A 16095-nucleotide genomic window follows, 5' to 3' on the forward strand; every position below is an offset into this window, starting at 1 on the left:
ACTGGTTGAAAAACACTGTTTTACTACACTGGGCAGAATTCTTTTACTTATGAAAAGAGGCCTAAAAACAGACAAATAATTGTAACCAATGTCACTTGAATGTTTTGCTTTTAAAAATGCTTCTTCCACCCCTTATTCATTATGTACTGAAATAACCCATGACCTGCTGAGTCATCATTTTAGAGCTATTTCCTTATCAGATTCCTCAATGCTCTCAACAATGGCAGAGCTTCTAATGTACTAGAAATGATGTTAAAGCTTTATGGAGATAGTGAAAGATATACCTGTCTTACAAGGAGCCCACGTTGAATTGTAAAGCACAACTATGAGGAGTTGACCAAAGAATATGTTTTAAGACATTTTATATTATGCTTTATAATACAAATAAAATAAAACAAAATATTTTATAAAATTCACCAAACTTCAGCTTCACAAGAGTTTTAGCTCCTGGATTTTTGAAAACATTCTGTTATGTTAGCCCATTTGAGATACCTTGGTTGACATTTTTTCCCTCTATGATGTAATATTATGCCCAGCTAATGGTTGCAGACAAGAGTTTTTGTGTGTGTGTGTACACAAACATACAGGGAGTGAATTCTGCTCAATTTAAAATGTGTGTGTGTATGTGTGTGTATTGGGGCATACCTCAAGTACAATTTGAAATATGTATATCACTTGAAAAAATACCTATGGTCAGATAGAAATAAATATAGCACTAACATAAAACTATTTCATAATATAAGAGTTTCTAAAATTTGTATTCTTTTTAAAAATGTAACATGCATGCACCATATCATATCCATGTCTAACATTTCTTCATAATAGAATCATTTACCATCCACAGAGCCAAATTCTCTTTCATGGGCACGAGTAAGAATCTCTTTGTACAAAGTTTCTGCTTGCTTAAATTTCCCTTGTTTCAAATAGCAGGATGCCTGAAGAGAGAAACCATTACATTAGCATGTTTTAAGTTTAAATATCAGCATTAGTACTTATGTAAACATTTGTAGGACAGGTCAGCAGCTATGGTCAAAGTTTCACGTTTTCAGCAAACGAGAACCACAATTGCTTGCTTCTCTGCTTTTTATTCTATTATACAAACATACCAAATTATTCTTTGTTTTTGCTACATTTGGATCATCTGGCCCCAGTTTTGTTTGGTAGATCTCAAGTGCCCGCTGATAGTAGTATTCTACTTCTTCATATTTGCCCTGGTTCTGACATAGTAATGCCAGATTATTTAACTGTTTGGCAACATCTGGATGGTCTTTACCCAGCACCTAGAAATAAAGAGGAATTCCACATTAATTCTTTTCTTTCTCAGATACAGCTAATATCTATTTGATTGTGGTGTGGATATAAGCTTTATATACTCTTTCGTCAGATACAGTATTCATTCTTTATCAATGAATGGTTGATTGAATTGCTGATATCACATTTACTTCTCAAGTTTTTCTTACTGATATAATAAATGTATTACAATAAATTTTATGTTTCTCAAATTAACAATTTAATTATATCCCAAGCTCAAAATGTATCAATCAGGGTTAGCAAAATATATTTACATGCAATGCAGATTTTAAGAAGATATTCTATTTCATGGTTTTGGGGTTAAAATGCTTTAAGGTTTTCATATATAACTTTATAGAATTGCTTACAGTTAAACAAGTGTGGAAAGGTCTAATAAGCAGTGCCGTTGCTTGGAAATTTGTATAATGATATGTGGGGAAGACCTTTGGAAATGGAGCAAAGAAATACTGTGTGGGAATAATCAAATAAGAACTCGATAAAATGGAGCAACAGGCCCATAAAGACCCTCCCTAGTTTCTCAGTCTGTAAAGGAAACGACAGATTTGCAGGGCTCTATTAATGTAGCTTTACAATAAAGTACAATTATGGTCATGTTTCTTGTCTGGTCTACCTGGTAAGGCTGATATTTTGGATGGGGAAAAAAAGTATCATGAATGATTCTTCCACTGATTCTATTTGCAAAAATATATTGGAAGACCAAATCAAATTTTCTAGCACAATTATGGATTATTTGGAAAATACTATCTTCTGTAGAACACACAAATCATTATACGTAGTCCTTAACTTTATGATCACAGTTGAGCTCAAAATTTCTGTTGCTAAGTGAAATAGTTGTTAAATGAATTTTGCCTCATTTTACATCCTTTCTTGCCACAGTTGTTACATGAACCACTGCAGTTGTTAAGGCAATTTTCCAGTGGGTATGGTTTCCTCATTGACTTTGCTTTTCAGAAGGTTACAAAAGTTAATCACATGACACCAGACTACTGCAACTGTCATAAATGAGCCAGTTGCCAAGTGTCTGGATTTTGATCATGTGACAATGGGAATGCTGCAACGGTTGTAAGGTGTGAAAAATGGTCATAAGTCACTTTTTTCATTGCCATTATAACTTTGAAGAATCACCAAACAAACTTTTTGTAAGGCAAGGTCTACCTGTAGTCTCTGAAGGATTTTCAGTAAACAAAAGGCTGGGCAATTAAATTGTTGTGATATGCCAATCATATTAATTTAAATTTAACACACACAAATATAAAGCACTGAAACTCCCTAATTATGTAACTTCATATTATTTTTTCAGAGTTTCTTCTGCATTAATTTCTTTATTCTATCATGTCAATAGAAAAAGCTGGGTAGGAAATTATCTTTGTCTCCTATTATCTCTGTCCCCTGTTGCTCAACTTTCCAGCCTCCATCATGGTATTCTTATTGCCTTCTTCAGAATCCTATTTTGCTCTCATGCTATCAGATTTTAGCTAGCAAAGTGGGAACATTCCCAAATCTTTTTATTTTTAAATTAGGATTTCTGCAATTGAGGAAGTTTTCCTTAGAATGAAAAAAAAAGGTTGTATGATAAATATGCTTAAACATTCATGTGACAACTATTTTAAAAATGTTTCAGTTCTGTTTTCCTCCTATTGCATGTGCTAATGCTTTCACTGGGAGGGGCGGGGGATTGTTGGTATATACAGTAGATAAGCTTGTGAAACAACTTGCAAAAGGGTTTATACATTATTCCTTATTAACAACTGTCTTTGTCCTATTACAAATATTTTAATGTTCTATAATAACAAATTGTAATATATTTATATTACAGCAAATATTTATAACGAAAAAAACCCTAACTGCATTGCATAGTTATCTTCTTTAGCCTGCATGCATTTAAGGTAGTCCTCAATCTAAAACTGGTTGCTTAGCAACTTTTAAATTCTGACTGATATCTCCAGAGTATCCTCTAGGATACTTACAACCCAGTTCTAAAATTCCAACAGCCGCCCCCATACTGTCACATTTCAGGCACTTGGGAACTGGCCTACATGGCAGTTTGCAGAATCCTGTAGTCACATAACCACATTTTACGATATTTTTGCCAAAAATCTGCAATTCTGCAAGTTATTATAGAGCATTAAAATATTTGTTCGGTAAAACCAGACCATAGGAAATAGTTGGTTCACTTAACCATCACAGTGTTTACTGAACCATCAACACAAAAAAGGTTGCAAAATCTGGTCAATCATATGGGGGACCTGCTTTATGACTGCCATAACTTACAAACACAATGGGCAGCTCCATTTCAGTCATAGGTTGAAGACTACCTGTATTGCTAATATTATAACTGTAAGGTATCTTCAACAAAAATAACCAAGAATAATATTTTAAATGTAATGGTATTCTGATTTATATTAATATTTGTTTATTAAATTCTAAACTCATTTTACTGGCTTCATTTTTAAGTATTGTGTTGTTTGGTTAAAGTATGTGGCAAGTTATTATTATTGCTATTTTAGGAGGGGAGTGTATATCACGTAAAACTAAATAAACGTTACCTTTTCTCTGATTTCCAAAGCTCTCTTACATAATGGTTCAGCTTCCTTATATTTTCCTCTTTTCCCATAAAGTACAGCAAGATTATTTAAAGTTGCTGCAACCTGCAAGAAAAACCAAACACTAGATCAACTACTACATCTGGTAAAATTATTTTTAAGATAAATAGCTCACCTATTTATATTTTAGTATACTTCAAATGTAAACAATTTGGTTTTTTGAATTGTTTAAACATAAATACAATTACAGACAATATCTGTTTCAGTAGAAGAATATACTGTACTCTTGATACATATATGAAGTAATTTAAATAGAGCTAAAAATATTGTATTCAATTATTACAATTTCAAAACAATTGAAGGTCCTTTAACTTCAATTATGTTTAATAATAAACTTTAAAACATTCCATTCAAATTTAACATTAAAATGAATTTTAAATAAAAGAATTTGTGATAGGAAAAATAAAAATCTGCATTATATACAGACCGCGGGATGATCTTTGCCTAAGGTCTTTTCACGAATGGCCAGGGCATCATTCAGTAAATTTGCTGCATCTTTGTATTTATTCTGGTCCCTACATTGGGAAAAAATCATTAACATACACTATTTACAAATGCTTCATATAAACATTATATAAATATTAAACACTTCACTTCAAAATATTGCATGTAGTTGTTAGTGAAGGTAACATTGAAGCTACACCTTTACTATAGGACTTTGCAGAACCATCATAAGCACTTGTGAAGACAATACTAAAATAAAAGTGAATCCAGTCCTTGGGTTTAACTACCAGACATATCTGAGATAAAACTATGCATTACTTAGCCTTATGAAAACCTATAAAATAAGAGGATTTTAAAAAAACCAATAATGTGCCCTGGAATAGTAGGGTTAATAAGACTTGTAAATACAAAGTTCTAGCTTCCAGGTTGAATAGCTCATTTAGTGGTGGGGGAAGGGAGAAATCTTGCAGGCTATTAAGGAGTGGGAAGACATCTTTTTTCAGTTGTTCAGCTAACAGAACACATCTCAAGAGAGAGCATGTTAGACCAGAGTCACACCAGAGTCCAGACAACCTAAGCATCCCTAGGCTAAATTACTTTAACACAATAAATTGGACTTTCTAGTTCAAATGTCTGGAGAATGACACAAATCAGGAATCAATATCTATCAGTTAATATTAATGATTAACTATCGAAGAGATGAGCAGTCTGGCCATGTTTAAAGATGAGATGGCAAGAATATAGCTAATCCTTTTCTGGGTTTAAAGAGACAATATGTTAATTATAGCAGAGTCTGGGTCTAATCCTATTCATTTTAATGAGGCTTAGCCCCAGATAGGCTGACACTGTATAAGATTGCTGTGTTTAACGACACTGTAGGTAGGTAGCTATTCTGTTTGTATATACGAACATCTTCATAATGACGTAGCTCTGGGTTCAGATCTCTGCCACATAGTCTTGTGACACTTTAAAATGAAATCCTGTGAATAAAACTGCCATTCTGCATTGATTACTTGGTTATCAACCTAATTGTGGTTTGGCTTTCTTAAAGCTCTAGAAAAAGAAATACATTAATGGAATGGGTCTATAAATCTAGTTTTGACTAAGATAACCTACAAAAACATTTCCTCCAAGCAGAATTTGCCAATCTTGTTGAATCAGTCCACAAGCAGAAACTCCAAATCCCCTTTCATTTGGAGGGGGGGAGGAACATAGGGACCCTGCCTTTCTAAACGAAATTACACATAACTTCGGAGAGGGGCGGCATACAAATCTAAGTAATAAATAAATAACATTTTGTAAAACAGTAGAAACCTGGCATTTCCTGTTAGCATTTGGGCTTGGGGTGTTGCACGCTTTTAACTGTCTTATAAATAAAACATTGCACTGCAGAATCAGTACATTTTAAACACGCAATATTTTTAAACTATATTCTTAACCTTACTAACCTGTATACTAAAGCAAGTATGTTCAACATAGTGGCAACATCAGGGTGATCGTGGCCTGAAGTTTTTTCAAGGTCTTCGAGAGCTTGCTTACAAAGTGGTACGGCAACCTCATATCTACCTTGGGAAGCATACTGAATGACAAGATTATGAAGCGTCCTTAATCTTGCTGGAATCTCATAACCACCTTGTTGGGCAGCTGCTGCTGCACTGCTATGTGGCTGTTGAACTGGAAATAAAATAATCAGAATAATCCCATTAAATTCTGAGGCAAAGTTAGTTTCCAATCTCCTGGAAGCTTATAAAAACCCAAGTGTTCCAAAAGGACTTTGGGACTTGAGAGCTATAAATTTCTCAGTGAAGGTATACAGTGATCCCTCGATTAGCACGGTCTCGATTAGTGCGAAACGCTGCAACGCGGTTTTTCAAAAAATATTAATTAAAAAATACTCCACGGTTTTTTTTGCTATACCACGGTTTTTCCCACCCGATGACGTCATACGTCATCACCAAGAGTCACTTCTCTGTCTCTTTCTCTTTCTTTCCTGTCACTATGCTTCAATCATTTTCTCATTTCTCTTTTTTCTCCCCTTTTTTCTATCATTTCTCTCTCTCTTTCTTCCTCTCTCACACTTTCTTCCTCCCTTCTCTCTCCCCCCCTCCACTTGCCCACGAGAAGAAAAAAAGCAACCTCTGCCGGGCAGCTCCCCTTGTGCCCCCGCTTTGTGCCTGCCTCTTTTGGGGATTTCTTTTTCTTTTCTTTTTTGCGCTGGCAGCGGGAGCTGTTGGGGAGGGCTCTGCCGGGAAGGCCTCTCAGCTGCAGAGCCGAATGGGGGCGGAGGCAACAGCGGAGCCCGGCGCTGGGGCCATGCGAGGCTGTTCATCCAGGGGGGCGTGGACTGGCAAGTCGCCCTCCTTTCTCTCTCTTTCTCAAGATCGCTTGCTGCTTGCCGCTTGCCTATTGCAGCGAAGGAGGCGAAGCAAGGCTCCAAGCTGCAAAGCGGCAAGCGATCTTGGAGTTTCCCCTTTGCCTGGGCGGCAGGAAGACCAAGGGAAGGTTCCTTCAGCCGCCCAACACCTGATCCGCTCCGCAGCGCGGCAGCAGCGAGGAGCCGAAGATGGGGTTTCCCCTTTGCCTTTACCCCATCTTCGGCTCCTCGCTGCTTCCGCGCTGCGGAGCAGATCAGCTGTTGGGCGGCTGAAGGAAACTTCCCTTGGTCTTCCCCGCCGCCCACACGCAAACTCCACCATCTGCGCATGTGCGGCCATGAAAAAAATGGCGCACATGCGCAGATGGTGGTTTTTACTTCCGCATCCAGTATAACGCGGAAATCGGTTAGCGCGGGAGGTCTTGGAACGTAACCCCCGCGCTAACCGAGAGATCACTGTACTATATTCGTTACAATTTCACCTATAATTTTATATTTTACTGTATGATGTGATATCTGCAACTGTTGATTTTGTATACCATTTAAAGTAGCCTTGGCCAAAACTAATGAGTACTTCATTATAAACCAACCAATCAACCATTAAAATAGTTGAACTGGACTTCATTAATAGCATATACACTAAAGTTTTACCTATAAAATATTGTATACCTCTTATGCTTAATAATATGATATGGTACTGTTTGATAATACAACTTTTTGGACACTTTCGTACTGTTTTTCTCTTCAAATCAGCGTATTTAAGTTAACGTTAAAGTGCTTTCATACTGTTTTTCTCTTCAAATTACCGTATTTAAGTTAACATTAAAGTACTTTTGTACTGTTTTTTTCTTCAAATTACCATATTTTTCAGACTATAAGACGCACCCCCCCTCCAAAATGGGTGGAAATGTCTGTGTTTCTTATAGAGACAATATAGCAGTGGGGAGAGGGGGTTGGTGCAGTGCCAATCATCTATTCTAGTCAGCAAGTATCGCTGCCACCTATTGCCACCACTCGTTTGCAGCAATTGGTGGCAAATCGGCTGAGGCAAACAGGCCGCCACCACCGCAGCAAATTGGCTGCAACGACAGCAAACAGGCCATAGCAGCAGCAAACAGGCTTAAACAAATGGGCTATGGCAGCAGGGTTTTTTTCCCTTGTTTTCCTATCCTAAAGCTGATGTACATCTTATAGTCTGCAGCATCTTATAGTCCGAAAAATACAGGACCTGGTTTTTTAAAAATGTAGCTCAGCTCATCAAAGGAAGAAATTTAGGGACCCATAACTGGGGGTGGATGGGGGGAACCAAGATTTCTACCCAATTTCAATTTTTGGGTGGAGGCTTACTAAGACAAGATTGGGTTTCAGACATGAAAACAGCTTCAAAGTATAGTCTGGTAAATCTAGAAAAAATAATTACAACTATAACTTACTTCCTTGTCCTTGGTCATCTTCATCATTGGGGAATAAATCATCCAAGGGTTCTTTGGCAGAATCTGAGTCTTTGTCCTCCTAAAATATATCCCAAATATTCAGACTATTAAAATTGCTGAATCAAAATGTAAATTATTTTTTTACATTGTTTTAATTTAATAAGTTGTTTTAAGTCTGAAGGATCTTTATTACGCTCTGAATTTGTGTGTTTTCTTGCAGACCATTACCCCAACTAGGTAACATCACCAGTGCTACTAAAGAGTACTGCTGGCTGTCATTCTGCTGTTTTGCTGTCTATATGGGTAGGGGTAGTCTTAGAGATTCTTTGATTGGGCTGTTTACTGATGGCTCTTTGGCAGTTTCTTGATTGGGGTTTTGCTTTAGAAGTTAATCTTGGAATTAATCTATGCTGATCTGAGTGCTGATTACTTCTGTTCTGATTACTGTAATCAGATCAACAATCAAGTAAATCATCAGTAAACAGCCAACCAAAGAATATCTAAGATACACATAGACCACCCACACAGACAGGCAAGACACCAGAATATAAACTGAAAGTAAATAGTACTCCTTACTAGTACTGATGATGTTATATACCGTAGTTTGGGTAATGAAACATTTGCAAGAAAACAAGCAAGCTCAGAGAGCACCAAGGACCCGTCGTTTCATCCCTAAGCTACAAATATTCTCTTTTATTGTTTTAATTCTGTTGTGTTTTTTTTTTACTGTGAAAATGTAACCAACAAGAGTTGTTTGTGGTGAGATAAAAATCAAATCAAATCAATAAAATATATAGCACATATAGCATATTTAGATTAGAAGTTGCTTTTGGGAAAGTAGGAATTAATTGGTTTTAAGGATGTAAATGTACTGCTTTAATTCCTGCCCTATTCCATATATTTATCCCAACTTGAAGCCAAGTCTTTGGAGAGGGACAGCATAGCAATCAACCAACCAACCAACCAACCAACCAACCAACCAATCAAACAAACAAACAAACAAACAAACAAACAAACAAATACTGGACTCAAAAGAGGTTGAATTATAAAAATATTACCTTTTATGGAATTTAATATGTATGCAAGATTGACATCATGCACAAAGTTTATACAGTCTTTTTTCTATACTTACAGATATTAAAGAAATTAAATGTGCTTTAAAAATTATAAATATTTCCACAGTAACATTCATTCACCGTAACATTTTTAAAGAAAACCATGTAATTTATTTGAAGCCACTTACTGAAGGTGATATATCATCATCGTATTTTTTTAACTGATTCATGAATTCAAGGTGCTTCTTTTCTTCTTCCAGCTGAGCCACAGACTGTTCACTTTTTTGCAATTTCTGCTGGGTATTAGCGAGTTCATCCCTTAACCACTGGTTTTCTTGACATAGCCTACGAACTTGGGCACGTAATTTCTGCTTCTCTGACTCTACAGCATTTAGATGATTTGACAAAGCCATCATCACCTAGAATGCACCAAAATTGTTACTTGTTTGATTCAGGTTCTAGCAGTTAAACTTTCTGTTTTATATAAGATTTGTATAATTTATAAACCTGATTTAATAGTGCAAGAATTCAGATGATTAGTGGTATTGTTGGAATGCTATAAGATCTGTATAATTAATACTTTTAAAAGTCTTCATATAAAATTACATAATTTATAAGTTGGATTTTTTGTTATTGGGAATTTAAAATGTTATTAACCAACAGATGGAATAATTATGATAAGAATTGTATTTGTTTAAATATAGAGTTAAAATAAAAACAAATTAGAATGTTGGAAGGGACATATGAAAGGGGAGAAGAAATTAAAAATTTAAGGCATTTAGAAATGAAAGAGAAAAAAAGATGAGTAAAGATATCAGTTGAGGAGAGGGAGGAATACGACCTAAAATTAAAAGGCATAAGTGATGATTAATATTATTGGAAGTTAAGGTATAGCAATTAATTTGGAAGAAAGTTGAAAATTAGAGGTGGTAGACCCAGCCAACAAAAATAGGAGGAAGGAGGCACCATTGGAACAATAGTAGATATACCCAGAAGAATATTTTAAAAATATAAAGATAGATAGAGGGAAAGATATAAGCTTAAGAAATAGCTCCAATGTTGGAATGAAGTCAGGGTTTCTGAATTGCTAATCTGTTAACTATAAAAGGGATTATGATTAGATGTATTCAGGGAAGGATAGAGGGAGAAAGAGGAAGTAGAAAGGAAAGGGGGGGAGAGTGGGGAGCAGTAGGAAAGAGGTAGACAGGAAGAAAGAAGGTAGAGTGCAGAGAGGGAGATAGAGAGAGGGGAGTTGTATGAACTATAGAAGGAAAGCACACTGGAGATAAAAGTATAAAAGGATATACTGTATGTTCATATTTTGGATAGAAATATACTGCTCAAAAAATAAAGAGAACACTCAAATAACACATCTGAGATCTGAATGAATGAAATATTCTCACTGAATACTTTGTTCTGTGCAAAGTTGAATATGCACAACAGCATGTGAAATTGGTTGTCAATCAGTGCTGCTTCCTAAGTGGACAATTTGATTTCACAGGAGTTTGATTTACTTGGAGTTATATTGTGTTGTTTAAGTATTCCCTTTATTTTTTTTGAGCAGTATATATAGCTATAGATGTCTTGATAAGAGGGTATATGTATGGATGTTTGTGTAAGTTGGGTGGAAAAAAAATTTAAAAATTGTAAAGCAATGAGGAAAATAGATGATTTATGATAAAAATGATAAATTTAATAAAAATATTTTAAGAATAATATATTAAATTTCTATCTATTGAATAATAGACTACTGTTTGAAATAGATATGTCAAGACTCTAGAAATATGAGTGTGCGTGATATGTAAGTATGCATAAGTAAAACTGTGTACAAATAAGATATGGCAAAAAATAAAACCTATGTGCAATGTGGAAAACCGTCCTAGACCAACAAAATAAAAGTATAAATTAATAAAATCAGAAAATAAAGAAAGCAGTTACCTTCATAGGAATGTCAACGGATTTTAAAAAAATTCTCCTAGTGATATTAAGAGTTTTGGCTTGACACCAAGGAACAAATAAGACTGTCCTAAAGACAGATGCGGCATTGAAAAACAGCATGTGTGCTGAAGTCATAATTTTATCTAAAGCACAGAGCCAAGTTATACATTCATCATATACAATCATATTTATTGAATTACCAATTTTCCACCTTGATTTTGAATATCAATAGTAAGGCTATTTTCATTCATTTTATTTACCTGAGCTTCACTTAATCCCAGTTCTAGCATTTCCAAAGACTTCCGAATCATATTTGATTTTTCTTCCACCAGATTGGTCTCATCATCTTTCTTCAAACATTTTAGTGTCTCAAGTAAACTCTGTAAGATGGAATTGTGCTCATTCTTCAAGGCTTCTAGGCCTTGAATCACTTGTTTAGTCTTGGAAATAATCTCATCCTGAGTGAGCTTTTCCAATTTGTCTTCTTTTATATACACCATTGTGGACATGTTGTCATACATTCTAGGAAAAAAAAGTTCCAGATATATTGTTTAAATATAATCTAAATACATTGTTTCAATATTAAAGTTTTAGCTCACATATTCATAATGCAATTTATTTACTAATACCATAATTATGCCCAACAGCATTTATTTTCTGGAAATGATCACAATGATATGTAGAGTTCATTTTCCCTTAACTCAAAACAGAGAGATTGTTGTTACATTATGTCACGTCGCTATGTGAGGAGCTTCATATGACTTTCATGCCTCTTAATTTCTCAATTTTCGTACAATGTACATCCTATGTTATGTTTGTGTTTGCTTATTTTGTGGAACTGTTCGGCTTATGGCACTGTATTAAAAGTACACTGTATATATCATTCTGATAATTTCTAGCTATCACCTCCTACAACCACTGAGCACCATGACATTTCTTAAAGCTAATTAAACATATAAGATCCTAAAACACAAGAAAGGAAAAATTCATGAGTTCAATCCCTAGTAGAGAATTACAGAGATGTTACAGAATAATATCTAGCTATTTACATTTCAGAAGCCTCAAAAAAGATGATCCAATCAAGTAATGCCTGTTTATGGTGATTAATATACAGTATTCTCTGGAAAATTCAGAAAGATAAAGCATAGTATCAAATGACATTTTATGATTCTATTAATGTATAGTAGGCAGTATTGAAAAGGATTCCAGTCGTAAGCAAAAGATAAACATACAGTGTTGTACATAAGAACGCCTCTACTTACGAACTTTTCTAGGTAAGAACCAGGTGTTCAAGATTTTTTTGCCTCTTCTCAAGAACCATTTTCCACTTACAAACCTGAGCCTCCGAAACTGTAACTAGAAAAGGCAGGGAGAAGCCTCCATAGGGCCTTTCTAGGAATCTCCTGGGAGGAAACAGGGTCTCCACCCTCCCCATGATTTCCCCAATGACATGCATTATTTGCTTTTACATTGATTCCTATGGGAAAAATTGCTTCTTCTTACAAACTTTTCTACTTAAGAACCTGGTCACGGAACGAATTAAGTTCGTAAGTAGAGCTACCACTTTATCAATATAAAGTGCTCAATAAATAATTCCATAAACAGTGATGCAGCTCTGATATTTAAAACAGGTTAGTCATTTACTTATGACATCAATTGGCACTGGAAATTCCATTGCTATGTGGTCACTTAATGATGGCAATCCTTACAATTCTGGTTGCTGTCATTAACTGAATGCCACAATTATTAGGGGAGGCAATTGTCTGCCACTTCCAACAACTAGTCAATCCCAACCTGGCAGGAAGTGGCTTTTGCCATGTGGGGGAAGAAAGAATAGGGTGTATGAGGATATGGAGGAGGGTTGAGGAAGCTACATGACAAGCACACACAGGTCAGAGAGACTGTGTGAGAGGCATGAGTTGGAGACACTAAATGAGGGAACACAAGAGATACTGCGTGGCATCAGGGAGGTTCGAAGAGGATGCACAAGAAGTATTATGCAAGTCAGGTAAAGTACATGAGTGTGCATGAAAAGTTCAGTGTAGGTCGTGGAGGGTATGTGAGAGGTGCAGGTTGGTGAGGATGTATGGAGGTACACATATGGCCCAAGCGAAACAAATGCAGAGTGGCTGGGGAAGGGTGCACAAATGGGAAAGTCTCATTCAAGCTCCTGGCACTTTTCCCTGCTTGCATGATCATGGGACACTTGGCATCCAGACATATACTGGTTGAAATCCTCCCCCCACCCACATTTCCATGGAATAAACAGCTAAAAGAAAAGCATTTCAGCAGCAACTTTTGGAGTTAACTCTATTCATTAAATACAAATACAGTTTGGACATAGGGAAATCAGTGCGGTTCTGCCTCTCAATCCTGCAATAATTATGCTTTTTTTACCTATTTCTTGTCCAATTCTTTCTTTTTAAAAAGATTGGTTCACCTCATAAAGAATAAAAGAACTATAATTGCCATACTGCTAACATATGCTCTAAATCCCAGGTAACCTAATATATTTTCATGGAATTGTAACTTTAAAATCAGAATTTTATCATTTGATACTCCTAGCATAAACCTCCATAATTGGTTTATACTATAAAACTATTACCGGTAGTTATCAATTAAATATTGCAATATATTCCATGTTATCTTGGTATTTATTTCCTCAGTAATTAGTCCCTTTTATCTCTGAAAAGATTTTGTTCTACCAGTTTTTATAGCTCTGGGTCTTTATTTTATTTTTGTTGCTGTTTTTATTATAATTGCATTGTTCATAAGTATCTATGACTATGTTATTGTTATATTTGACTGTAAACCCAGAAAATAAATTGCTTTAAACAGCATATTGAAATACAGTATATGAAATAAATTAGTAAGCAAAAATCCAACAATACTTCCTATCGTGCTAAGTTACCAAACACTGGACAAAGCCTGTCATTCCCAAATCTGACCCAGGGAAAGTACCGGTACCAGCAGGTGAACCTAGCATGTAATCCCCCTTACTCCCAGAATCAATTAGGTTTAGAGATATTTTAAAATATTGAAAATTCAATGTATCTATTACTTCCTCAATTGATTTACCTTGACAAGTCTTAAAAATACCTAAACCAGAAGTTTCCAAATTTTCATCATTCACTGTGCTCAAGCTATGTATTGTGAAAGCCCAGTTCACCAACAGTTCCATTTGCTAAGCGGTAAAATATCCCACAGTGCTCTATGATTTTGCTGCAATGCCCCAGGGCACCTCAGTATACTGCTTGAGAACAGTGGACCTAAATACAGCTTCTATGTTTGATGATTCTCCACATTTTTCAGGACACAAATTTTTCTCATTACTTCCTTTGTTGCTTTCTATTTTTAACCACTGCCTTTTTTCATGTTCTATTAACAAACCAGATACTATCCAAATGATTTGGCCATACTGGCTGGGATGAAAAGGCTGAAATCCAAAATCCAAAGTACCTGGACTTTGCTTTAAAAATCTAATATTTTTAGAAACATTTTTACTTATTTATCAAACTTGTATGCCCATCTCATTGAAGGCATTTTTTAAAAATGTTTTACTTTAAGGCTTAGATAAGAAATTAAATCTGTAAATACCAATTCATTCTTTTAATTAATTCTTTGTAAAAGCATCATTTCTGTACATATCAATACATGAATACATATCTAGACATTGAACATCATTGGCAAAGAAATTAGGAGCCAATTATAAAAATTAATTCCTCACTGCTAAGTATCCCATCACTGGAGAGAGCACTCCAAAGAGAGGTGGAGTAGGGAAAAAGGGAAACTCAAGTAAAATCACTAGGAGGCAAACAAATGTCAGAGATGTTAAATTGATTACAGTATAGTTTTGTCAGTTATGGGCAGCTGCTGCAACCTTGCTATTATGGCAGCACAGTAAGCATTATACAGGGCAGGAAAATGGTTATCATTTTCAATCTATCATAGATTGAGAAATGTAATTATTTCATGTTTTTGCAATGTCATGTTTATGAGATATCAACAAATATCATGTTTGACACTAGGGCAGGAGTCCATGCTTTTTCAGGATGGAGTCTACCCTATGTCTTTTGAATTATTCTAAAAATCAAAAGCAGGATGTTCTCTTAAAATTACATTTAATTTGGCATATAGGATTGAGGCCCCCAGTTGGCCCAAGTCTACATACCATAAATCATTTACAAACAACAATAGCTGGCTTGATAAATATTTGGATGAAAGCCAATTTTTTAGAGTGATGTGCACATCCAATTAATTCAGATCCTATTAAACTGATATCAAAGTCTTCATACTGTTTACCTTGGAGTACATACAGTATGTGGCCTCTTTAAATCAAATTTCTCTTTAAATCACACTTTCCTGCACTGAATGTAATCCCATTTTACTCTATATGATGATACTGGCTGGTAAATGAAGATTAAACTAATTTCTCAGTTATAATCTGAGTCACAATCTGTGCATGAACTCATTATTCAAGAAATGTGAAGTAAGGAAGCAGGAAAGGCTTTTTTTAGCTTAATTGAGGATTATTATGCATGAAACAGACTCTTGTGCAAAACCCAGTAATTCTCAATAAAGTCAGATTTGCAGTATTCCCATGGAAGTGAAAGAGAAAATTCCTGCAGATTCCTTTCAGAATTAGATGGTTCTGGTTATTTTCTAAAAGCCCGCTTCAGATTATTTTGGCAGTTTAGAAAAGCTATTCTTGTGAAACTTGTCTTTCCTAAACATTCTTGATTGCTCAATTTAAATTTGGGGCTGTTGGCAAATAGGTTAACTGAAGTTTGAATACAGATATCACTTATTACACAAAATTCACAGGGAAATATACTTTTACAGGACAAGACAAAGCTGAATAAATATTATGTGCATTTTTTTAAATGGCAGAAACCTTCATCATGTCATGAAGAACTACAGTAAGTCTGAATTACACT

General features: G+C 35.2%; 1 protein-coding gene across 11 annotated transcripts in view; it reads right to left on the minus strand.

Moving 5' to 3' along the window:
• The window catches only part of KLC1 (kinesin light chain 1), a 45933-nt gene that overhangs the window by 23789 nt on the left and 6049 nt on the right, over positions 1-16095 (minus strand). For all 11 annotated transcript variants that reach the window (XR_011559077.1, XR_011559076.1, XR_011559083.1 and 8 more), the window contains exons 2-9: positions 11419-11680; positions 9409-9639; positions 8166-8244; positions 5807-6032; positions 4342-4429; positions 3858-3959; positions 1107-1280; positions 836-935 (exon numbers count right to left, since the gene is read on the minus strand). Coding sequence is in view for 7 of the 11 variants with exons in the window: in XM_070751580.1 (XP_070607681.1) it covers positions 836-935; positions 1107-1280; positions 3858-3959; positions 4342-4429; positions 5807-6032; positions 8166-8244; positions 9409-9639; positions 11419-11679 (1261 nt within the window). In the remaining 4 variants the exon portion in view is untranslated. The remainder of the gene's footprint in view (positions 1-835; positions 936-1106; positions 1281-3857; positions 3960-4341; positions 4430-5806; positions 6033-8165; positions 8245-9408; positions 9640-11418; positions 11681-16095) is intronic.

The sequence above is a fragment of the Erythrolamprus reginae genome, chromosome 1 (genome assembly GCF_031021105.1).
Source record: "Erythrolamprus reginae isolate rEryReg1 chromosome 1, rEryReg1.hap1, whole genome shotgun sequence".
Lineage (NCBI taxonomy): Eukaryota > Metazoa > Chordata > Lepidosauria > Squamata > Dipsadidae > Erythrolamprus > Erythrolamprus reginae.